Source organism: Meles meles, chromosome 10 (assembly GCF_922984935.1).
Source record: "Meles meles chromosome 10, mMelMel3.1 paternal haplotype, whole genome shotgun sequence".
NCBI classification, from domain to species: Eukaryota; Metazoa; Chordata; class Mammalia; order Carnivora; family Mustelidae; genus Meles; species Meles meles.
The window spans coordinates 45846477-45872342 of NC_060075.1; the positions used below are offsets into that span (position 1 = coordinate 45846477).

Genomic DNA, 25866 nt, shown 5'->3' on the forward strand with positions numbered 1-25866 from the left:
CACTGCTTACACCTAAACCAGTAGCCTGGACACCCCCGACACGGTGACTGAGGCCATCGGAAGTGAAAGGGGAACCCTGGGATCAAAGAGGTGAGAGATCATGGGGAACACCAAGCCTTCACCAGAGGCTCCAAACCCAAATGTGAAGGCTGGCCGCTGAAGTCAGCGGGTGACGTAATCCAGCGTCAGAGGGCGAGTCGAATGTGTGCTCCTTCTGAAAGGGCGTCTGGTGCCCAGCATCAGCTGACAGGTGTCACACTTCTAATCAGGCCCAAGGTTGTCGGATCTTGATGTGTTTTTCTAAGAGGATCTGGAAATCTAGAATCTGATGCAAATTCTCCTGATTGGATTGTTAAATATTAATAGTGAATTCAAATCTTGGTAAACCCAGGTGGGTCAAAAGCAAACAAATCAATTCTGTGACTCTCTTTTGCAACCTCTTCTCTTTATATTTGCAAGTAAATAATTTTTAGAAGAAATGCACCAGGACAGAAAGATGTGGTCAGAAGCGTTTTTATTATCAGAAGTGTCCTGCATCTTTTCCACATTTGTGAGAAAGCCTCTTGGAGCCAGGGTGTGGACAGAGCTTGGAAATGACCATTTTCAAGCAAGATCTGTTTGAATTGCCCCCTTTCTACTTTTGAACAACATTTTTTGCCTTTCCCTATGTCTGCTGTCTGTTGGATGATGCAAAGTCTCCCTACGGCAGCCGCAGACAGCAGGCTGGGGCAGAGGTTCTGTTCAGACCCCTGCTCAGGAGCGAACACTACATCTTTCCTTCCCATCCAAGAAAGCATGGGGGGCCTACATAAGTGAGAATGCTAGACATATGGGAGTGGCCTGCCACTGGCTTTAATTAATTTTTGAAAAGTAAATCACAAATAATCACAAATAATATTCTACCTATCATTAGCAATGGTTCACGTGTGACCAGCTCACAAATCTCAGGACAACGTGGTTAAGAGATGTTTCAAAAAATAAAAATAAATAGGATATGTTGCTAAGCTTCTCAGTAGACCAGCACTCCCTATCTCTGGCATTTTCAGCCAATGCATGATTGATTGTGGTGACGCCCCTGCTTCACTCACCGTTATGGGATCGGTTACAAGGACCTTGGAAATGTCACCAGAGACACTTGGACTCTTGAGGAAAGACAAAAGAGATAAAAGACCATGTTCTCCAAAGCAATCAGTGAGTCTGCACCCAAACATTCTCAGCTCTCTAACTGGCAACAGGCGGTCTGCACTTGAACTGCTGTTTGGATAATGTGAAGTCAAGTCCACTAGCATAAACCAAGAAGTAAAACACTTCCATGCTGTTCTTATTCTTTGCTCCATGGATTGATCCAGAAGATGCAGAAACCTAACACTAGAGCTTTCCCTGTTACTTCCTAATGTAGAATGATCTGTTCCGTTTCCAACTGCCTCAGAAAATGAAAATTCAAGAGGTGGGAATAGAAACCAGATTCAAGAAAGAGGAGCGAGACAAAGAGGTGCCTGGCAATCTGATATAGCGTGCCTCTTGGGGGAAAGGTGTCTGGATCTCAAAGGCGGACTATCACAAAATGAGAGCAGAAGCAAGTCTATTTTTTTTCTAGGTCACCACCGGGAACCAATCTAACCTATTTACAAGTGGTCTCAGGGGAACTCTCTTTAAATAGCTATCTTGTCACCATCCTTTTCGTCATCTTCCATGATCACTTTGGGTCTCTCGTCCCTGAGCAGTGTCACACCTGCAAAACAAAGCACCGATCTGCAATTAAGTGTCTCTAATGAAAATATTAGACAACCTTCCAGCACAGACACGGCGCACAAGAGCATGGCAACCCAGAAATCCCTTAGCGTCTGCGGAGCTAAGTGTTAAAGGTGCTGCCCGAGTCAGGGCTCTGGGTGCCTTACTTGGCCTGCCCAGAGGAGCTGTGACTCAATGAGCCACCACTGTGGTGACCAGGAGATGCTCAACCTGGGAGTCAGAGGCAACATTGACCTCCCGGTCTACGGTCTGCACTTAAGCTTGCAGACCAGGAAGACAAGAGGCAAACAGGCTTTGGAATCCATCTGCTTCGGACCTCTCATTCTGCCTCTGGTCCAGTCTGGGTTGGGCCAGGTAACACTTTCACACTTGAATTTTCTTGGATAGAAAAGGAGTGCTCTGATACTTATGTAAAGGGTTATTTTTGCCACCTGAACAAGATACATAGACAGTGTTGAGCCACACCTGTGAGTCCGAGTCCCCTTCTCCTTTCCCTTCACATGGGCTAGTTCAGTTCCCCTTTCAAAGGAATGGGTCAGCAGCAGGAAGTCAGAGTTAAATACATTCTTCTAACACCTGGGGAAAAGATTGAGCAGGAGCTCTGGACATGCCATTCCTAAATGTCAGGACCGGTGGGTAATAAAGTTTACATGGTTTAGAGCAAAAGGAGAAGTTCAAGGAAGTGCAGTGAGTGCTCATAAAGTTATGTGGCTACAATTTGAAAAAGTTGTTCTTCTTTGTGCTCGCTTCGGCAGCACATATACTGAAAAAGTTGTTCTTCATTTTTTTGGATTTTCTCCTTTGGGGATGAAAATATCCTTTCTTTTTGGAAATTTTAGGAGCATCAGATGGTTGTTTTTTTAGCAGCCTTACTAGGCAAAATTCAAAACTCTCCTTGTGTTGGGCTCCAATATAGTTTATGGTTAGTTTACTGGTTATTGAAATTCAGAGGACTGAGCACAGTTTTCTGGACTGATCAGCCCAGTGAAGACCATCCAAGGAGGGCTGGGTGTTTCTGCTCATCCTGCAAATTATGAAGTAGGGCCATTTTAATAAAAAGACAAAGGAAGCTATGATTCAAGGCAAGTCCTCCACGATTTCTGTCATCCTCCCCAGCCAACCACCACTGCCTTGCATCGCCCCCACCTTCTCACAATTAGAGACCTTTCCATTCATTAAGCATTTCACAAAGATCTAAACATGAGGGTAAAAAGCTGTGCACCACAAGAGGCCTTTCTACAACACTGGACTCCATTCAACAGTGGCAAATTAATGAAAACTATGTGTTGATCTTAATGACTATTCATTTGATTCAGTTCCTAGTTTGTTCATATGGGTTCTTTACCAATTAGCTGATATTTATTGGAGGAGAAAAACAATTTCAAGAGTCTGGTTGAAACTGAGGATTTTGCATAAATCACTTATGAAACAGTGGGAGATATTTTCTCTTCTACCAGCTGCAAGGAGGTTTGGATTTTTGTTTGGAATTAAGGCTATCATGGTAGGAGAACAGAGAGTAAACTAATGCTAAGCCCCTAAACTTTCCATTCTGATTTCCTTGATATCTTTTCACATTAAGCCAGATTTGAGTTGATTCCAAGTGGGCAAGAGTGTTTAAATTCCCAGATCCCAGGGCACTTGGCTGGCTCACATGGTTAAGCATCTTCCTTCAACTCCGGTCATTGTCTCTGGTTCTTGGGATCGAGCCTCACGTAGAGCTCCCAGCTCAGCGGGGGATCTGTCTCCCCCTCTGCCTCTCCCCCTGCCCATGCTCTCTTTCTCTCTGTATCTCTCTGTCTCAAATGAAATAAATAAAATCTTAAGAAAAATAAATTCCCAGATCCCAGTCAAATTTCTGATTATTTGGGGTATTCTTGAAACCTAGTCAGATGAGCATCTGGGCCAAAAAAAAAAAAAAAAAAAGTTCTGGGATTTCAGGGAAGGGAGGAGCCCATTTAGCCATCAAGGTCAGCCCTTCCCAAAGTAGGCTAGGCTTTCCACGGGGACATGGGAGGTGATTTCAAGTGGAAAGTGAACTAGCATTTGTATTAGTAGAATTAACCATTATTTTTAGAGGCTGAAATCAGTGACTTCTGTGTCATCAATACATTTTTATTCCTGATGCTTCAGATCTTCAACTTTGTTCCTTTGAAAATGAACGAGGCTTGATAAACACGGGTCTGTGGTTTAGCTTAGTCCTGATCCTCTGTTCTGTGGGAAGCAGAGGTGTGTCATTGAAGGAATGTACACTAGAGCCAGAAAGCTTTGCCTTCCTTGGTTGTCATTTAACGTTGAGAAAGTCACTTAACCTGTCTGAGCCTCAGTTTATTCATCTGCAAAACTGGGGGAAAAAAAATCCTATCTCCCCCAGGGGGTGACGCTGCTGGGTAGACATAGACCGACATTCTTCGATGCTTCCAGCACACTTTTACGTGAACCTCCAGTAAAGCATGTTTCACTCTGTAGGAATCATTGGACAATACAACCATCCTCCCTACGGAACCCTGAGGTTCTTAAAGGATATTCTAGCATCTAGCGCAAGGGTTAGGGTACAGTAGGGGTTTAGAAAATGTCAGTTTCTACCCTTCCACTCTCTGTGGAGGTGAGTTTATGGAACTTGGCTGTTTGTTAGAACCTGGTATGTTTTTAAGGCCAAAGCTTTCAGTCCCAGGTCCCTGAGGGTCAAGAGTTAGCCTTGTAGCAAGCTGTTTTAGGCCATGATCCCATTCAGAGCTGGTCACCTGCATTACAGATGTATGCCTCTGATCTAAGGGAGCTGGGGCGAAGACACCTCCTATCCTGGCAAGCCACAGCAGAGAGAATACTCTATTCCCAGCAGGACAGAGGAGGTGTCACTTTCAAAGGACACAACAGTCCCCTTTCTCCAAGTATATTATTGAGCTTTGATTTCCAAATATTCATAGCTCATGGGCCAATTTTCCAAAAGGCTTCTCTTCAATGCTTCTGGCCTCATGATTCTTAACTTTCTCTTGTTCCCTTTGCCACAGAGCTTAACTAAAGACTTCTTTTTCCTTTAAGCAGGTCTCGGCTACTCGGATCTTACTAATCACAACCCAGTGAACCCTGCCATGTAGTCACCAAGATGGGGGGCCCTGGCAAATGTGGGCCAAGTTGGGAACAAACGTTGGGTTGGCAAGGAAGCCGGAGATGACTTCTCACTGAGGAGTTGCCTGGCAGTTGGAACCTGTCAAATAAACTCATTAACCTAGGGGAATGAAGGTAGTTAGCAAGAGATTTAGAAGAGAGAGATAATCCTTGTCCAGTCTTCACTTGCCAAAGGCTAATGAGAGGAGATGTCTCCAGAGTGCATTTGTCTGTGAGTTCCTCTCAACACCCTTATTAGAACCAATATGAGTCTCTCTGAACATCTGCCGAAGGCTCTATCCTTATCAGCTTAACTAGCATTTCGATTACTGCCAAATCTTTAGATACTAAAAGGCTCTTCAAAAATAAAGTGCTTCAGCTAATATGCTAATAAAAGCTAGAGTCATAGAACACCATCTATAATTGCAAAAACAACACAGAGATTTGCTGATTCAAGGAATTCCATAATGTGTATAGAGTCCATGAATATACAGCCTCCTTCTCCAGCTCTGTGTGCTTTGCCCTGTTTGAGAAACATTTTTTTATTCAACTAGGAAGCTGCTCTCCTAAGATGTAGATATTGGGATGCAGGCAGCATCCACGGCCAGATAAATAGGGCTCAACGTTTTAGGAAGTTCCTTGAATCAGTAGGTTTATATGGAAATGTAAAACACTGCAGCTAGGAACATTCTTACCTTTAGAAATGATTTGAGTAATCTCAGGGAACATAAGGTTGAGGGGAATGGAAGGAAACTGACATTTACTAAGGACATTCAAAAATCCAGGATCTGTGCTAAGTGCTTTATGTGCTTTATTTAATTATGTTAACAATCCTGGGAGACAGATTTTATGGTCCCCCTTTCAGAGAAGGATGAAATGAAGGAGGCTCTTTTGTTTGTGCTAGTTGCCCAGGGTCACAAAGCTAGAATGATCAGAACCAGAGATCAAACTTAGACCTTCTTGCTGTGTGCTAAGGTGACTCTCTGACCGTAAATATTTTTGTTCCACTACCAAGTCTTCCCTAGGAGGACTTCAACAAAAACAAATGCAAAAAATAGGTAAAAAATAAAGTCTCCCAATGAAGAACTTGCAACAGCAGAATTGCGATTCCAAATAGAATATCAAATCAACAGATACTTATTGAGCATTGCTATATAGAAGGGACTGGACTAGATATCAAGGTCAATACTAGCACAGTTCTCATGAATTCATCAAATGTAAGTCAACGTTAAGGACAGCTACAATAATGGCAGCAAGAGCCATGAAGACCATACTGAAAGAGATGACAAAGTCTTGGTATTTGCATGCCCATGTCTACCACAGAGTTAGTTGAGAATGGAAAGGATTCATTTTGGACTTGGAGGAGTCTGTTAGCAGAGGCTTTGAACTGGTTGAGTCTTGAAAGGTGACTGGAACCAGGAGAGAGGCAGAGCTTAGGGGAGAAATTTGTGGTGTGTCAGAGGATCAGTGCAGGTAGGAATGTACATTGCTTATGAGAAGCATGTTTGAGGCAGTTCAGTGCCTGCCAGTTTGTCCTCAGTCCATTTCTCCAGAGAAGTGCCTCCTTAGGCCCCATGCCTCTTTGCCTGGATCTGCTCCACAGAAATCAGTAACCTTGTCTGCACCCCTGACTGCCTATTCATGATGTCTTCTTCTTAGTCTTCTTTTATTTTTTTCTTTATTAACTAAAATAATGAGCAAACATAGTTCTGCAACAACAAAATCTCATCTCTTCCCAAAGTGTCCTTTCTGGAGTGCCATAGTGCTGAAAGTCCCAACTATACCACAGTACAGTGAGAAACTGCCCACAGGAGACACAGACCTGGCTTAGAGCCCCAGCTCTGCCACTCATTGCATTTGATCTTAAACATAATTTGGTCCTTTTATCTGTCCACCTAAACATCTCATCATCAATCCAACCAATCAGCCAAGAAGCTATCCATCCATCAATGCCATCTTTCAGTTTCTTTATCTGTGAAGGGAGTTAATAGCTACTTTTCTTGAATTATTTAGCTGATTTTAAAAAATCTATGAGACATACCAAACTCAGTATCTAATATTTAGTAGGGTCTCAATAAATACCAGTACATTTTCTTCTCTGCCACCCACCTCTAAATATCTATAACACACACACACACATGCATGCACACACTCAGTCTAATGATCTAATCATGAATGTACATGTCTTATTCCCTAACCTCCCCATAAAATTGTCAGGGAGAAGACTACACTTCACATATTGGTTGCTGTATAGCTTTGGGCTGTGCACAGAGTTTGGCAAGATTTGGGGGTTTGATTTGACACATATTAATATAGCTTTCATGAAGATGAGACTTTCAGGATTTAAAAAAAGTGAAATCTGGCCATTTGCAACTGCATGGATGGAACTAGAGGGTATCATGCTAAGTGAAATAAGTCAATCAGAGAAAGACAATTATCATATGATTTCACTCCTATGTGGAATTTAAGAAACAAAACAGGATCATAGGGGAAGAGAGGGAAAAATAAAACAATACAAAATCAGAGAGGGAGATAAGCCATAAGAGACTCTTAATCATAGGAAACAAACTGAGGGGTGCTGGAGGGAAGGGGAGTAGGGGGATGCGGTAACTGGGTGATGGACACTAAGGAGGCACGTGATGTAATGAGCACTGGGTATTATACAAAACTGATGAATCATTGAACTCTACCTTTGAAACTAATAATACATTATATGTTCATTAATTGAACTTAAATAAAATAAAATTTAAAAAATAAAATTAGTTAACATTTTTATTATGGGAGTTTTCAAAATAGAACTACGTATTTAATACTTGCTAACATTCTGTCATTTTTGTTTTATCTAATTGTCTTTATTTTTGAGTATTGTAAAGCAAACTCCCTCTAACACTTCCATATATGTCTCTAACACCAAAAGCTTTTTAAAACCGTAACTAAGCTGTCAAAACTATCATTATCATACCTGTCAAAACTAACAATAAATACACAATTTCATCTAAAAAAAAAAGATGATACTTTCCTGGATCATTTCTAGAGTTTGCTACTAAAGGTAGCTCTCACTATTTCTGCCCCTCACTTTCTCTCTCTCTCTCTCTCTCTCTCTCTCTCTCTCTCTCAGTGAAGATCTAGTCAATACATCCAGTCAGGTGTCTTGGGAGAATCAGCCATCAATTGTAGGATGCATGATCCATGGAAGGCTGGGGAGGAGGAGATTTCAAATCTTTTCAAGGACCCCCTGACATTTCTATTTCATTGGCTCAGTGGACCTGCCCAGATCTGCTGAAGCACAAGGAATGCTTCATGTCCACCCCAGTTCCATGTCAGTCCTTGGGGAGCTGCCAGGGAAGGTAAGCCTGAAAGGCAGCCGTAAACTCTGCTACCCCCACAGAGTACTTCTGGGTGACACAGGACAGAGGCCATGCCCGTGGTACTCCAGATGGCAGGACTCCTGAGCTGTTCCCATCACCCCCTGCAAATGCCTTGCATCAGCTCTTTTACCTGCTGCAAAGGGGGACACGTGCAGGGCAGGTGTGTCTTTTCTCCTTGGTTTTTTCGGTTCCAGGTCAGTGTTATGAAGAGCTGGACTCATCTTGCCTGTTGGGTGTCTCTCCTGAATGTCATATCTTTTAATTAAGTGTTCTGAAAGCACACCTGCATGGTTAGGGGAACAGAGGGAGAAACACAGTCAAATACATCTATCCTGGGATGCCTGGGTGGCTCAGTGGGTTAAAGCCTCTGCCTTCGGCTCAGTTCATGATCCCAGAGTCCTGGAATCGAGCCCTGCATCGGGCTCTCTGCTTGGCCAGGAGCCTGCTTCCCTTCCTCTCTCTCTCTGTCTGTCTCTCTGCCTACTTGTGATCTCTGTCTGTCAAATAAATAAATAAAAGTTTAAAAAAATACATCTATCCTGATATGTAAGGATGATGCGTGCGTATTTGCACATATCCCTAATGATGGTAGTCAACATAGCTTTTCAAACTTATTTTAATAAAAGCTTTTTTTATATTAGAAATCCACATCTATTGAGATGACACAAAGGGTTTTGCATGCCTGATTTTATTTTGCCTCACAAAACCTGGAGGAATTTAATATTACTGCCACTATCACCTATCTGGGGAAGGTGAGGCAAAGCAAACATGCCCACAGTGACACAGCTTGTAGGGGGCCAAGCCAGAAAGCCAGCCCAGGTGTGTCCTCCTCCGAGGTCCATCCTCCTGAGAGTGGTGGATCATTTGCTTCTCTGCAAGCCATATGCCCGACTCTTCAGTGACCTCCCTGCCTTCTCACTTCTCCCACACGTGGCATTTCTCTCCATCATTTACAAACTCCCTGAAAAGAGACTCTTCTATATTACTTTCCACAATCCACTGCCCAGGCTGGGTTCCTAAGGTCCTTCTGGAAGGACGTCATTACAGACTTACAGCTTACTGCGTATTTCAGCCATTTATGTGTTTCCATTATTTCTTAGAGGACTGACGGCTCCTTCTCAGGAAGCTCTGTGTTCTATTTGTTTTGTCTCCCTCCAAGTGGCTTGTGAGTGGAGAGAACATTACATCAGTGGCCCGGAGGGAAGGGGAGAAGGAAATAAGAACATACAAAACTCTGGGGAAACGAGAGAGTCACACATCACACACAAGGTTGTTAAAGAGACGTGTTAGCTGTTCCCCAGACAATTTTGCTTTTCTCCTGGGCACACAGCTGGGCGACATCTCTCTGCTGCCCTTGCAGTCAGGGGACATTTGTGGGTCACTTTCAGAGGAGCCAGTCTTCCAGTCTATTCTGCCCCTCCCCCCCAACCCCGCCACCTCTCCTACTTCCTTCGTCCCCCTGCCTGCCGGATGCTGATGCTCATGGGGACTTTGAATGCCATGTGCCAGTGATGTCCGAACTCTCATCAGCCAGGGTCCCTGAGTTATCATTTGGAGCAGAACCTGCCTCCCCAGCTGGCACTACTGATGAGTGAAAAAAACCCTTGCGTTGTACCACTAACATTTGGAATTCGTTTTCTATAGCAGCTGGCCATATTGTAACGAAGACAGGTGCAGGGATAGTACCAGTGATTTTAAACACCCAAATAGGTAAGGAAATTTTTCTAAGACCAATGTGATCTAGTGGTAACGGTTCCCCCTCACAGACACGCAAACCGACCTTGTTGTCCAGTCCCTGGTATAAAAGGTGGGATGTGCAGTGCTGGCGTATCTTTTCTCCTCGGTTTCTTTTGGTCTGACTCAACATTCAGGGTGACCTGTGCATTTTTCCCCTTTCTTGGCTTCTTTTTGAGATCACAGTCTTTAATGAGCTGGTCTGAAAGGTCATCTGATTTTGATAGGATGCAAAGACAAAAAAAATAATATAATGTGAGTAAGGTTCACACACAAATTGGTTGGTTTCCAATTACTGTAGAAGCCATTGGGTCTGAAAAGGAAAAGGATTTATATATTTTGGGCTCGTCTACAGAGGACCTTCATAGTCTTGCACAAATATATAGAATTAAAGAGAAAACTGGAATCGTCTATGAGACTCTGAATGACGACAGCTCCAATGGCCAGATAATCAAAGCAAAGAAGAACTTTAAAATACAGTTAGGCAAGTCACAGAGTGGGCTTGAGTTAAATTTCTGATAGAATAGGTTCTCTGTGCTAAATGCTCTTTAATATCCTTTGCTCAAGGCTTGTTCTCTTGAAGACTGCCTGGGCAGGTGCAGACCATGCATGCTCTTTAGTCTTCTGGGAATGTTCTCTGCAAATTCCGCACCTGCCTTCATTTCTGTGGTCAGCCAGCTCACACTAACCATTCACACTTGCCTGCAGCATTGGTCTCTTCATTCACAACCCCCTGGCTTTGCAATTCTCCCATTTGCCCATCCTCACTCCAGGTCCTCTTGTCTTCTTACTCAGCTCTTTACCTTCCTCCGTCCCCAGAGCTCATGAAGTTTGGATTCTACATCATGTCCATCAGATGTCAGTGTGTGTGATGAGTCCAATCTGATTGCTCCTCGCCCATGAGAGTATGTTCTCTGCTCCATCCAGCTCCTCAGTGCTTTGGCTGATGGTGTACTTCTTTGAGCATCTCTGTCATTGTTCTAGACGACACTTGTTTATTCTATTGTGGTTTATCTCCTGCTCTTGATGGAGCCTTCTTGGAGATTAAGGATTACATCCTTTGGATAATTTAATTCTTAATTGCCTCTCCCTCCCATAAATGCATCTTGAATGGATAAGTGGTATGGACTGATCTGAGTTCAATTGCTGACTCTGTCACTTATTAGTTCTGAGAACTTGGCCCTTAATTTCTAGGAACTTTAATATTGTCTCAGCTTCTCAAATGGGGATAATTTTAAATCACAGTGTGTGTGTGTGTGTGTGTGTGTGTGTGTGTGTGTGTGTATGACAGAGACAGAGAGAGATGACTACATTTGGTAAATGTTGAAAAGCAGTTGTTACATTTGACATATTTTAGATCCTCAAAAGAATGTTCACGCTGGTCATTGCTCACTCCCTAACCTTCTACAGGGTCCAAAGGAAGGTCCACCTCCTTGCACCATCTCCATAAGTCTTCCCAGTCCTGGGCGTCCTGTCTCATTTTCTGGATATCTACAGGATTTTTTCTCATGTAACACATTTTCTGCATAAGTCTTCTCTGCCTTCTTTGATGACAGATATCTTGTGTTTTATCCCCTTAAAACAATTAATAAATATTTGTTGAATGTATGTTTCAATGAACGACCTCAAGCATGTTGTGAATAAGGAGATAGTCCATTAGTGTTCAAAGAAGCCACAGACAATGAAGCTGTCTGCCTTCTCTGGAAACTCACTATGGCCTGGTTACAGTCTGGTACATCTACAACTGTGAATGAATTTGGGGAAATTTAGAGATTAACTTGATCTTTTCAGCCCCTTCTTCCTTTCCTTCTTTCTTTTTTTTTTTCGGTTCCTTTTTTTTAAAAGATAGATTTATATATTTACTTATCTAAAGATTTTATTTATTTATTTGACAGACAGAGAGCACAGGTGGGTTTCAGGCAGAGGGAGAGGGAGAAGCAGGCTCTCTGCTGCAGGGAGCTTGATGCAGGGCTCGATCCCAGGACCCTGGGATCATGACCTGAGCTGAAGGCAGACACTTAACCTACTGAGTCACTCAGGTGCCCCAGATTTATTTATTTTAGAGAGAGAGAGACAGAGTGCATGAGCTTCAGGGAGAAGCAGAAGGAGAGAATCTTTGAGTAGATTCCTTACTGAGCGTAGAGTCCAATCCTGGGACTCCCGAGATCATGACCTGAGTCGAAATCAAAAGTCGGGTCCTTAACTGACTGAGTCACTCAAGTGCCCCTCTCTCTGTTTCTTTTTATGAAACTATTCAAGTCAGTGTCTTTAAGATGTGGAGGATTAAATGTGTCAAACCTGTTTACTTTAGTTTTGTGGGTCTAGAGACAACCTGTGTCATTCATAATGTATTTATTCGACAAAAATTGATAAGCTCGTCCTCTATGCCAGGCTTTGAGCAAGATTCTAGGACTAAAAAGACAAATAAGAAATAGTTCTTCCTTTCAAGTTGCTATGGTCTATTGGGCTTTATGTCTGGACAGTCCTTTGTTTTAGAAAACCCAATATACATGAGAAAACCACCATTAGAAATACTTAGTAAACACTCATTATTATGCCTCCATCATCCAAAGATCACAGTACATAACCAAAAAATCAAATAGCATGATTCTCTTCAGCCATATTTAATAGGAATAAATATTTCCTTTCACCTAAAGGATTTGAATAAATCCATCCAATCATTTCAATTTAATAAACATTTATTGAGGTCATACTGCATGTAAGGCACTGAACCACATGCTTTTAAGATTACATATATAGGAAAAAAAGAGGTAAGAGGGGAACTTAATTGAGTACTGCTTATATACTAGATGATTTCACATCCTTTCGTGTAAAAAATTCTTTATTTAAATTCAATTTCATCAACATGTACTATATTATTAGTTTCAGGGGTAGAACTTAGTGATTCATCAGTTGCATACAGCACCCAGTACCCAGTGCTCATTCCATCAAGTGCCCCCGTTAATGCCCATCACGCCATCACCCCATCACCCCCTCCCCCTCCCCTATGTTTCTTAATGCCTGGCTGAAAATGCAACTTTAAAAATTTATTGCCCCATAGCACAGTTAACTTCTCCCCATATCTTACATACCGTAGACATTTGTTGAATGAATACGTATTGCTCAGAATGGGTGCTGCCCAGCTGTGGGGTCTCTGAAAGTACAGGCTGGATGTGAACCAGTCATGGGTCACTCTTCCACCCCAGGATACGACTCAATGCACAGTACAGGGAGCAAGAGATTTGCTTCGATTTTGCCTTTTACTTCCATTGCACTTTTCCCCCACTTTTGGAGAAATCCTGAACATAAACTATCTTGATGGCAAATGGGGAGAGGGGAGAGGAGACGGGGGGGAGTCATAACCAGGCGAGACATAAACAAAGGCTATGAATATGCAAAAAGCCCATCCATCAAAAGTCTGAGTGTCTCATTTTTAGAAATGGGTAGAGGCAGAAATGTTTCTGGTATTTTCATTACAAAGGTTATGCAAAAAGTCAGTTCTGGAAAGGAAACAGATTGACAATAAAGCAGAAAAAGGCTATTTAAAATTCTGTCTTGATAGGCAAAGAGAGATATTTGAAATATTTTATTGGCACTGCACATGGGGTGTAACTGTGCCGACAAATACTGGAAACAAACCGTGCTGCCACGTTCCATTTATTGCCTCAAAAATGCTCTGCCTGGGACTCTGTCAGACCCAAAAAAGAGGACAATGCCTTTTCTCGCTTTTTCTAGCTCTAATGAACCTCTCTCTCTCTAGTGCTTCCACTAATATTTACGTGGCAGACCCCACGGAGTCATGGCTATTTGCCTGTCCATCTGGTGTTGGCTGTCACCAGAAGGCCCACACGATCAGGTTTCAGGGGGCCTCCCTCTGACTTGCCTGAAAACCCAATGGCAGAGGCCCCTCCTTTCTGACTTCTGCTACTGCCATTCCCACTGGAGCTCTTACCTAAGTGGTCACAACGAGGGTCTAGCTTGTCCAGTCTGTCTTCTGAGAGCTCCAATGGCTGCATTTGCTCAGTGGACATCATCGAAGGAGGTGTTTCTTCTCCAGCACTACGGAAGCATAAGAAACAAGCCTATTAGTGTGTTCTCTGCTCATTTGTTCACTTGTGAAATAAGTATATTTATTGAGCACTTACTATTGTGTTTTCAATTTAATCCTATTTTTCAAATCTGTTTCTTTCACTTACCTACTAGAAGCTCTAACTTAAGATTTAAGTCAAAATAAATGAAACAACACACACAAACACACATACACACACACGGATTTGTTGGTAATTGTCATGCATCAAATGTTCAATATTTATCTTCTTTCAGAAGCACTGTGGAAGTTTCAGAATGAATACTTGTCAATTCTGAATTAGAAATGAGTTAGTTGAGAATTACAGAAAATCTTGGTTAAATCTTGCTTATATTTTTCTATTGAGTTCTGTATAATAAGATTATGCCTACTTCTCAGATGAAGAAACCAAGAATCAGAAACACGATTAATTTGTTTAGTCGCATAACTATTAAATAGCCAAGATTCAAGTTACTAAATAGCCTGGATCCAAATCCAGTTCTGAAGATTTCCAGTAGACAGGTAAGACCCTCAACAGTGATTCCACTGAACATAAATTGAACCAAGCTTCTGGTTTTCTATCATTACATGTTATGTTTTATATACACATATGCATTAAATATATGTAGCATGTATATAAATATTGCATTACACATATATAGCATGCAATGTATGCTGTAAAATAAGTATAAAGTAACGAGATTTCCTCCCTATCCACATTCTAGGTGGTAAAGTCCTGGTAGGAAAAAAATCTAATTCTTGAAATGGATCCTTATTATTTTCTCCTTAGAGAGTTCTGACATTAGAGCAAGTCTACTCGCCCCATTTTTCCTAAACCACAAATCCATTGAACTTTCTAGAGCTATTAGTTGTAGCCCTTGTCCAGGAGGAGTGGAAATCCAGAATGGACATGTGTCAGGTCTGAATGAAAAATGCATTAGTTGAGACTTACAGAATCTGATTCTGTTTCCTTCTGATAATTTATTACTCATGTCCCATCATAATAAGAAGGCTTAGAGAAGAGTAAGATTCAAATGACCCAAACTGATCCTTTTTTCTTAATATTCCTGGATCACTGGCCTATGGAAGAACACAGAGACCAGTGGTGTTAACATTTTGAGTAGAATGAGTTCAACTCCATCGTCTTCTGAAGAATAAGCCAGTTTTCCCCGGGAAGCCTGGAGGGCCTCTCCCCCTACCAGCTGAGATCACTGCATAGCAGATGGTGCTGTTCACAGGTTCCTTGACCCTGGCTTTTAGTGTTACTCTGAGCACACTGATTGTACTGAGTGACTTTAGCAGAAATCAATTCCGACCATTGTGTTAGTGTCTGTATAGAGACTGCCAGCTCCCCGGGACCATAAGGAGGTATGTGGCTCACTTGGGAGGCTAGCTCCCACCTGCTTGAGTGGAGAGAGGAGCTATGGGACCATCGGTCCGGATGAGTGGGCTCAATGCTGAGGCCTCCAGGCGAAGTGACAGCCTCAAATACGGCCCGTGCACCTATTTAACTAATCTTCCTCCTCTTTGGGCAGAAAAGGGCTCTGTCCTTGACTTTATGCTGAAAAGTCACCCCACAGAGGACCTAGTCAAAAATACTCATTCTCCAGAAAGACAGCTGAGGCTCAAAAAGATTGAAGTCACCTAGTATTAGTGTCATGCTTAGAGTCGGAGTAATTGTTTGAACCCAGGCCTCCTGCCTTCTACTCTAGGTCCCATCTGGCAATGGTCCGCCTCTTGTTTTCTTCACCCACAGTCAGCTCTTCTTTGTACTTGGGTCATATGGCTGCTTCTGTGTGCCCAATAGTGGGTTATTTAATCTGAATCTGAGCTTTTGAGTTCCAGTGGATCCAGGTAAATTTCAACTCTCTACCTAAAAAGCTGTATGACTTTGGTGAAGAAATCTTCGGGATGTAGTGAGGGTGAATGGAGCCCAAGCACAATATAATCACGCTTGCCTTTTCTTCTTACAAGCGACAGCTGCTGTGTTAGAATGAGCGAAGTTTAGTTAGCATCTTTGTGGTGCACCCATAGCTGGGCACCCAAAGACATAGGTCCCTTTCTGTCCCCCTATCCCATTCCTATCCTCCATTTTCCTATCTGTAAAATAAAGATATCAGTATTTTCCTCACCGAGTTACTATAAGGGTTAACTAGAAGAACTCTCTGCTTTGTACACTGCGCATACTCAGTCCATGACAGTCATCGTTCTGTAGCTGACGAAGGCCAGCTTGTATAACCAAAAAGTACTAAAAATAATCAAATCTTTCATTTTCATCTAGATACCAAACCACAGGAGAGCCAGGCTTCATCGGAGCAAAACAGCTTTCACAGTACCGGACTTGAGAGAGAGCGAGAGAAGCGTCCCCTAACAGGGGAGTTGTGCCAGTGTCTGAAGTCCCCGGACAAGGCAAGGGCCCACGCTTTTTCCCCAAGATAGCACCTAGTGTCCACGGGGGAAACAACACTGGTTTAAACCAGTGTGATTGCAAGGGTGCCAGCAGCGGACTGCCCAGCCTCCGTGCGCTAGCGGGCTGAAAGATGGTTTTCAGATTGGGGCTTTTACGGCAAAAAAATACTCTGAGCTGGGCAGGGGTGTGTTTGCCCAGGGGATTAGAAGAGACTTCTATGGTGGATGATGTCATTAAGCTCTTCTGGGCAGAGAAGTTGCACACAAAGAAAGGAACAAATACACGAGGAGAGGGAGGTTTGGGGCAGTGTCACCTCATTATCAACTGTCGCTTTACCTGCCCGTTGAGTGTTAGTGCAAGATGACCCCGTCTCCCCACCCACCCACCACTCCTCTCCTCAGGGAGAAGAGCTGCGCTTGGTGAGTGAAAACACTGTTAGACGTGAGCCAGTCTAATTCTTGAACTAAGAAATGGAATATTTTGGGGCCTCCTGGGTAGCTCAGTTGGTTAAGTGTCTGCCTTCAGCTCAGGTCATGATCTCAGGGTTCTGGGTTCCAGTCCTACATCGGGCTCCCTGCTCAGCGGGGAACCTGTTTCTCCCTCTCCTTCTGCCTGCTGCTCCCCTTGCTTATGCTCTCTCTCTCTCTGGCAAATAAATAAGCAAATCTTTAAAAAAAAAAAAAAAGAAATGGAATATCTCCACTTACAATTCCTGACCCTGCCCATGCTTTCCTTTCATTAATTTAGCCTCCCTACTCCATGCACCGGCCAGAGGACCCTGCTCTGGTCATGCTGCCCAGGAAAATTTCATCGTCTCCCTCAGCAGCTTGCTGTTCAGGAGTTTCTGAAATGCTGGCTCTTCTTTCATTCCTAAATTCCTGGTCCCTCGGGTGTTCAGATTCCAAGGGGCCTAGCCCCCCCCTTTTAAAGATTTTGTTTATGTATTTGACAGAGAGAGAGAGAGATCACAAGTAGGCAGAGCAGCAGGCAGAGAGAGAGGGGGAAGCAGGGCTCGATCCCAGGACCCTGAGATCATGACCTGAGCTGAAGGCAGAGGCTTAACCCACTGAGCCACCCAGGCACCCCAGTTTAGGGCCCTTCGTACCTGGTGCCTTGCGGGGATTGCATGAACTGTTCTCTAGCACAAATGTTTGCGACCCTTTAACATTCTCTTGCGGTTTCTTGTGTGCCTGGTGAGGTCTCTGAATTTTAACAATCACACAGTGACATATCCGATGCCATCAGGCTGCCCAGCCTCCCCCGGAAAGCATGGGGCTACGTGAGCCATGGAAATCAGGAAATTTTCCCTACATGACCCTCTTAAGAGGGGTCGCAGGAAACATCACAGTCACATCCACTACTTCCATAGCAAAAATATGAACATGTGCACCAAATGCCATGAGTAAAACTACCACCAAGATTCATATCCTCTCAGCTCAGGTCTTGCTACCAGATACATTTATGTTGAACTTAAGAACAACTGAAAACTTCTGGTCTTCAGAGTTTTTCAGATTTCTCAATTAGAGAATAAAGGATGGTGGGTCTGTATTAACTTTCTCGATGCCTTTGAGAGAATGAGGGCGGCTTGGTGTAGCATGTGCAGGAGGGAAACCAAGCGATAGGCTTTCAGGGGTTTGAGGAAGTTTTCAGGACCTGATATTAAACTTTAGCAACTTCCTCTTGCTAATTTTTACCTTCCTTTTCACAAGAGACAAAGCCCTTCTTCTCACAGAGAGACACTTGCAAATGCAAATACCACTGAGGGAGGGGCTACAGTAACTGACATCACACAACACACAGGTCACCTGTGCATTGAATGACAAGAGTCACCCTCTCTTTTGAGAATAAGACCTAGAACACCAGGGAGCTGGGAAGGAACTCCAGCAGAATGCAGACGGACAGACAAGGCAGGGCGGCTGCTGAAGCTGAAGACAGCGTGGGGGGGAGCCCACCTCCACCAGCACAGAGCCAGCTCCTGGTTTAGGGCAGGTGTGCCAGTTCCTCAGCTAAAAAACATCCGTCAGTTCAATCTGAGGTCGGAAGTGAGTCTGGGCATTTTGCCCTTCTTGATACAGAGTACATTCCTTTGTTGGATGTTAGAATATGAAGTTTAACTCAAGTCACTGACAGCAAGCATTTGGTGCAATATGGGGTAGAAGCAAATGTTTGATTACCTGTACTACTCTCTAGCTGGGTGAACTTGGAAAAGTGGTATGCCCTTCTGGAAACATAGTTTCCACATCTGTAAAGTGGGCTGATGGTGGCTTTTCTCCAGGATTGAGAGTATTCACAACACACTGTGTGTGAGGCTTCCAGCCCAGATCCCAGCGCATGCTGACACTTCAAGAAGTGTCGGTTGCTTTGTTTGTTCTTTGCGGTCCTCCCTTTGTGATTATGATGTGTATATCTCAACTGAACCATTGGAACCATCTCCTTGCCCCATCTCTGGCCTTCTCTGAGGCTAATAATGAGATTAGTGCAATCCAAGCTTCCAAGCTACAGACCAAAGGGAGACACTCCCCCTCCTTGTCAGGAGCGAGCTGACACTTGGCTTAGTAGTAATGAAATTCAAAAAAATTCTAAAGAATTTCCCCAAAGTAATCAACTCTGGATTTACTCAATGGAATAAAAAGTTAAAAGGTTATGTCCACAGCCCGATGTGATGTCTGATGATGTACAATTCATATCCTTTGTCAAATCTCTTTTTAACTAGAGGATTGAATTCAGGTCAAAAAGTACGACATTTTAAAATCAAGTTTGTTCATTAAAAGACTAAATGTGCAGTATTCCTCCTAGGAGTGACTCTTCTTTGAAGTAGGGCATGGAAAGGGATTTTAACTAAGCACACTCTCCCCAGCCTCCTTCACCTTGTGAATACACAGATATACCAATGTTCCTCTGGAAACTTAGCAACTGAATTTGCAAAAATTCTGACTCTCACAGAATTCAGGATTCTACCTTCCTTAGGAAAAAAAATGTCTTGAAGGTGATAACTTTCCCAGTTCCCCATCTAGCTCCAGCTTAGCCTTGCTCCAGAAAGCACACCCCTGCCCCCACCCCCTACCCCCCACCCTTGCTCCACCAGCTGCAGCCCTCTTTGTCCCAGCAACCATAAAGAACCTGTAACTTATTGGGAATTTGCTTTTCTTGCCATGAAAGTTCTTGGAGTAAAAATCAGAAGCACTTACCAATGAGTGCAGGCGCTGGGATGAGGCGAGAGATGGGGAGGGCAAGCCTTCTCTCTGAAGCTGGGCAGGCTTTTCTACAGCAGTGGCTGCTCCCGGGCTCCAGCTCCTCTTATCTAGGGACCAGCTGCTGCTGTTGCCATGGGGATGCTCCGTTTCACAGGCGCCAGGGCAAGGGGGATGGAGAGGGAAAGAGGACTGATCTCTCTACCACTGTTCCTGACTGCAATAATTGTCTGTTTCAAAAACTCAATATGGAGTTGTGCTTTGAGTACCTAGTTTGCAAGGCTGGAGAGACCCAGACAAGCCAGCTAGACACTTTAATCTCTGAAACCACCCTATGTAGTAAGGTTTTTGGTGGCTTTTTTTGGGGGGGGGGGGGGCTGATTTTGCAAATACAGTTGATGGGGCACAGTCAGATTAAGTGATTTGCCCAAAAGGTACCACAGCTGATTTTAACGCTTAAATCTACTTGAGTTTAAATTCCAAGTACTTTCACTCACCACCTGGGCCTCCTGGAATAGTATCGGGGTGAGAAGAATAGTAGCAAGCAATCACAGACATTTACAGTAGGCTTCTGGTGTGCTAATCACTCTTCTTTACATCTACCAAATCATTGCCAGAGAAGTAGCTGTTCACATCCCCATTTCACAGATAGGGCACTGAGTTGATAAATCATTGTGCAAGACTTCTCTGCTAGTAAATGGTAAGGCCAGAGTTTGAGCTGGGCAATGGGATCTAGAGTCCATGCTCTTAACCAGTTTGCAGTACTGCTTGCCGAAGAGAGCATTTCATGGCGAAGAAAGCAGCCCTCACTATCTGGGGTGGGGTGTAGAGGCCAGAGAAGATTTGCTCCTTCAAAGGAATGAAAGCAAATGTTCTAATATGAGGAATTCCCATGCACTTCAGGAAAGGGCAGGGGGAGCAAAAGGTGTTGAAGCGAGGCTGGTGGTGTGATGTGCTGTCATATAGAGAGGAAGGGTCTGTGTTTGGGGCAAGCTCACTGGAGGAAGTGTCCTATGCTGACCAGAGGAGCAGTTTGTAGTCAGTGGTCTGGGCATGAAGAGTAGGGCAGTTAGTCTAGGGGATGAGGTAGGAGTCAGTGGAAGGGGCTTGAGATCCCTGAGGGTAGCCAAGAGACAACCCACCAATGATGCCCAAAAGATGGATTCGAGGTACAGTGCAATCCACGCATGGGGTTTCCTCTCCTTCCATAGGTGCAGGCAGCATGGGTCTTGAGAAGCGACTCACTAGCTTCAATCACCTGTTGTCACCAGTACTGAGTGGTTGATTCTCCCTTTCCATTTGCCAACATCCCAAATAATAGGGCTGGAAACACATGAAACTCATCCTGAAGTTGACTCCTCGGGTTAGATTGATTGATTGATTGATTCAGAGGTCATGGTCACAAATCTGCAGGGAGCAGGCTTCCTTGTTAGAGCCGTTTGTCTTGGTCCTTCTTGGAATCTCCTGGAGAAAGATGGAGGCTTCCAATGCTCCTGGCTAGGAAGGGAGGCTCTGGATGCTAAGAGAAAGTCCCTAGAAACAACTCTCTGTTCTCAACTGCCTACTTTATCTTATCAATAGTCTTTTTGGCCAGTGGATTAGCAACATCTTCATTTCCAAACTTGGGTGGAAAAAAATACACTTTCTTCCTAAACTCTTCACTTCTTTTTTAAAATTAAACATTTTTTGAGATAATTTAGATTCACATGCAGTTATAAGAAATAGTACAGAGAAGTCTTCTGTACCCTTTAAGTAATTTCTTCCAATGGTGCCATCTTGCAAAACTATAGGAAGTATCCCAAGTGGTATATTGGTGCTGACACAGTCAAGATACTGGATGATCCCATCGCCACAAGAATCCCCCATGTTGCTCTTAACTAGTCACACCCACCTGCCTCCCCTTCCCTTCCTCATTCTCCCTGCTTCCACGGACCCCTTAACTCCCCCAACTACCGATCTAGTCTCCATTTCTATACTGTTGTTGTTTCCAAAATGTTATATGCATGGAATCATACAGTATGAAATTTTTTGGATTTGGCTTTTTCTCCCCACTCAGCATTATTCCTGGTGATTCATCCAAATTGTTTCATGCATCAATAATTTGTTCCTTTTTAATTACTGCCTGGTTTTCCATGATATGTGCTAACACATAACCATTTACCTGTTGTAGGGCATCTGAGTTGTTCCTAGTGTTGGCTATTACAAATAAAGCTGTTATAAAAATTCATGTATAGGCTTTTGTACGAGCAGAAGTATTCATTTCTCTGAGATAAATGCCCAGGAGTGCAATTGCTGGCTTGCATGGCGGTTGCATATTCAATTTTATAAGAAACCGCCAACTTGTTTTCCAAAGTGGCTCCACCATTTTCTATTTTCACCAGCCAATTAGGAGCGATGCAGTTTCTCTGCGTATTTGCCAGCATTCGGTGTTGCTAGACTTGTTTAAAGTCATTCTTATAGGTATAGGTGTAGTGGTGTCTCACTGTGGTTTTAGTTTGCATTCCCCTGTGGACTAATGATGTTACACCTCTTTTTGTGGATTTATTTGCCATCTGAACGTTTCTTTGGTGAAACATCTCTTCATGTCTTTTGCCCATTTTTTCACTGGATTGTTTGTTTGTCTTTTTACTATTGAGCTTTAAAATTTCCTTATGTATTCTAGATACTCATCCTTTCTAAGAAATACAGTTTTACAAATGTTTTCTCCCAGTTTAGGGAGTTGTCTTTTCAAACTCCTAACAGCATGTTTCATAGATCTCAAGTTTTAAATTTATATCAAATCTCATTTACCAATACATTTGTCGATAAATTTTAAAACAGATAGTTGAGAATGTTTCAGAGAAGCTGAACTGTGTTAGGAATTTTAAAACACTCTTTTGTCACTTAATTTCCCCAATGCAAAGGGAATCTTTCAAAGAGAGAAGAGAGTATGAGTTCCTTATTTCCCTTTGGACAGATATGTGTACTTATCCCAAGTTCAGGTTGTTGTGGTGGTGGTGGTGTGTGTGTGTGTGTTTCCCAGGGCTTTCTATGCATACTTTAATTGATTATGCCCACCACCCCCCTTTAAAAGCAGATGTAAACAGCAACTGAGATGGCAGATGGTAATGTAAATCTATACCTCAGAGAGCTCTAAGTAACAGCCACATATGTGCAGTGTTGAAGTCATAGACCCCTTGGCCTACAGCGCTCCCAGTGTAAGTGCAAGGAGCCATTGTGTCCATGACATGATTTGTAGGTCCAAGAGCCCTCTGATGTGTGGCTCAATTGGCCTCTGGCTTCATTCCTGATGGTTGCCTAATGGTAACTAGCTTTAAATGAATATATTTTCATTTTAATCACAAATATTCAATCTTTATGAATGAGAATGATCACAGTGATGAACATTTCCAGACAATTTATTTTAGTCAATAGCCATCAAGTGTGCACTTGAAATATTTGCCTTCTGAAATCAATCTAAGGCAGTTTCTGTGTTGAGGGGTGATGGGGCTCCAGTTTCTCAATCAAGGGGGAGAGAGAAAGAGAGAGAGAGAGAGCGTGAAGCAAGCTCAATGAAAATTTTGCAGGCACTGGTTTTATCCCAGACATCTTGCTGGATCTCTTTGGTTGTCTCTTTTAGCACTTAGAGAGGAGAAATAACTGTTCTGGATCAATATCTTCTGGTAAATAAGTGTCTATGTTCTTGCTTTGGGAAGCTCTGAATACCTTTTAGCTCTTTGTAACAGAAGATTATTTGAATTGATCAATAAAAAACTGATATCATTTATTCTCATTGGATTAAAAATTAAAATATAAAACACGCTTAATATTTCACAAATAAACTGAAAAATCCTTAGTAAGTGCTTGTTGAAATAAGAGGTCATGTTATTAATTTATTTGAGATTATTGCAGATACACATGAAATAATACAGATTCCTTTCTCTATTGTCTTTTGTGCTGTCATTTGTTGGTTTTGCTATCTAATTAGTGCTGACCTTGTATAATGATTTGGGAAGTATTTCTGTTTTTGTTTTTGTTTTTTAATTTCCTGGAAGAAACTATGATAAGCTTGTGTTGTTCTATTCAAATGTTTAGTAGATTTTCCATTAAAACCACCTGGGCCCAAAAATTTATTTGGGGAGCCTTCAAATTACAAATTCAATTTCATTACTGATTTCAGTGCTATTTCATCTTGGTTAAATTTTGGCCGTTGGTAGTTTTCAAGGATTGGTCCATTTCTTCTAAGTTATTGAATGTATGAGGCTAAGTTCTTCCTTTATTATCTTTTCAATGGCTGTAGAATATGTAGAGATATTCCCTATTTCATTCTTTTTTTTTTTTTTTAAAGATTTTTTATTTATTTGACAGAGAGAGATCACAAGCAGGCAGAGAGGCAGGCAGAGAGAGAGGGAAGCAGGCTCCCGCTGAGCGGAGAGCCCGATGCGGGGCTCGATCCCAGGACCCTGGGATCATGACCTGAGCCGAAGGCAGCGGCTTAACCCACTGAGCCACCCAGGCGCCCCCCCTATTTCATTCTTGATACTGGTGATTTTGCCTTCTATTTTTGTCAGTCTAACTAAAAGCCTATCAATTTTATTGATTTTTCCCCCAAAGAACTAGTTTTTTTTGTTTTCTCTATTCTCCTATTTTTCAATTTCATTGATTTCTCCTCTTCTGTGTATTACCTCTCTTTTTCTGCTTGTTTTGGATTTATCTTGTCCTTCTTTTACTAGTTTCTTGAGGTAGGAACTTAGGTTACTGATTTGAGAACTTTCTTCGTTTTGAATGTAAGTACTAATGATATAAATTTCCCTCTTAACACTGCTTTAGCTGCATTCCACATATTTTGATTTACTGTAGCTTTATTTTTATATCGTTGTATGTACTTAAAGTTTTCTGACACTTCCCTTTTGACCCATAGGTTGTTTAAAAAAATAAATGAAACAAGATGGGACTGGGAGGGAGACAAACCATAAATGACTCTTAATCTCACAAAACAAACTAGGGGTTGCTGGGGGGAGGTGGGGTTGGGAGAGGGGGAGGGGGTTATGGACATTGGGGAGGGTATGTGCTATTGTGAGTGCTGTGAAGTGTGTAAACCTGGCGATTCACAGACCTGTACCCCTGGGGATAAAAATACATTATATGTTTATAAAAAAAAAAATTGGAAGGGGAGGCGAACCATAAGAGACTATGGACTCTGAAAAACAACCTGAGGGTTTTGAAGGGTCAGGGGTGGGAGGTTGGGGGAACAGGTGGTGGGTAATAGGGAGGGCACGGTTTGCATGGAGCACTGGGTGTTGTGCAAAAACAATGAATACTGTTACGCTGAAAAAATAAATAAATTAAAAAAAATGCAAAAAAAAAAGTATGTTATTTCATTTCCACATGTTTGTAGATTTTCCTATTGTCTTTTTGTTGTTGATTTCCAGTTTGATTTTATTGTAGTTGGAGGGCACACTTTGCATAATTTCAATTCTTTTAAATTTGGAGGTTTGTTTTATGGCCCAAAAAATAGTCTAGCTTGGTGAGGGTTCTATGATTTATTTTTAAAAATGTGGATGGAGTGTTCTCTGTTTTTCAATTAGATATTTTTGGTTGATTGTGTTATTTGGATATTCAAGTTCTTTGGTAACTTTTTGTCTATTTGAAGAGATGGGAGTGTTGAAGTCTCCAACTTTTATTGTGGATTTGACTATTTCTCCTTTCTATTCTATTAGTTTGTGCCTTATGTATCTGAGACTGTCATTTGTTGCTGAGGCAATGAGGATCATTATGTCTTCCTGATATATTAATCCTGTTATTATTTGTAATGCTCCTTTTTGTTTCTAGTAGATTTTTGTTGTTGTTGTGAGGTTTATTTCGTCATATTAATATAGACATTCCTGCTTTTTAATAATTGTTTGTGGTGCATATCTTCTTCCATCTGTCTACATTCAACTTATTTATATTGTTGAATTGGAAGTGAATTGGAAGCAACATATAGTGGGTAGAGATTCTTCAGATCTCTGTTATTTGATATATTTAGACCATTTACATTTAAGATAATTATTGATAGATTAGCATTTAACTCTGATATTTTATTATTTGTTTTCTTTTTATTTCTTCTGATTCTTGTTCCTCTGTTTCTGTTTTCTTGCCTTTCCTTCAGGTCAGTTGAGCATGTTTTAGGATTCCACCTTCCTTTGTTTAGAAACTGAGCATATCTCTGTATTAGTCAGGATTCTCCAGAGAAAAAGAACCAACAAGCATATAGAAGGG

At 42.3% G+C, this 25866-nt stretch overlaps 1 protein-coding gene across 2 annotated transcripts; it reads right to left on the minus strand.

Moving 5' to 3' along the window:
• Positions 1-499: 499 nt before the first annotated feature.
• Positions 500-19693, minus strand: PPP1R17 (protein phosphatase 1 regulatory subunit 17). Of its 2 annotated transcripts, XM_046021156.1 has the most exons (5): positions 19624-19693; positions 13912-14018; positions 10006-10173; positions 8356-8508; positions 500-1732 (listed from the first exon to the last, which is right to left on the minus strand). In XM_046021156.1, exons 2-5 carry the CDS (start codon positions 13991-13993, stop codon positions 1653-1655), a joined length of 483 nt encoding a protein of 160 aa, XP_045877112.1. In that variant the 5' UTR covers positions 13994-14018; positions 19624-19693; the 3' UTR covers positions 500-1652. The 2 variants fall into 2 exon arrangements, with proteins under 2 accessions (XP_045877112.1, XP_045877113.1); XM_046021157.1 differs by lacking the exon at positions 10006-10173.
• Positions 19694-25866: the final 6173 nt, after the last annotated feature.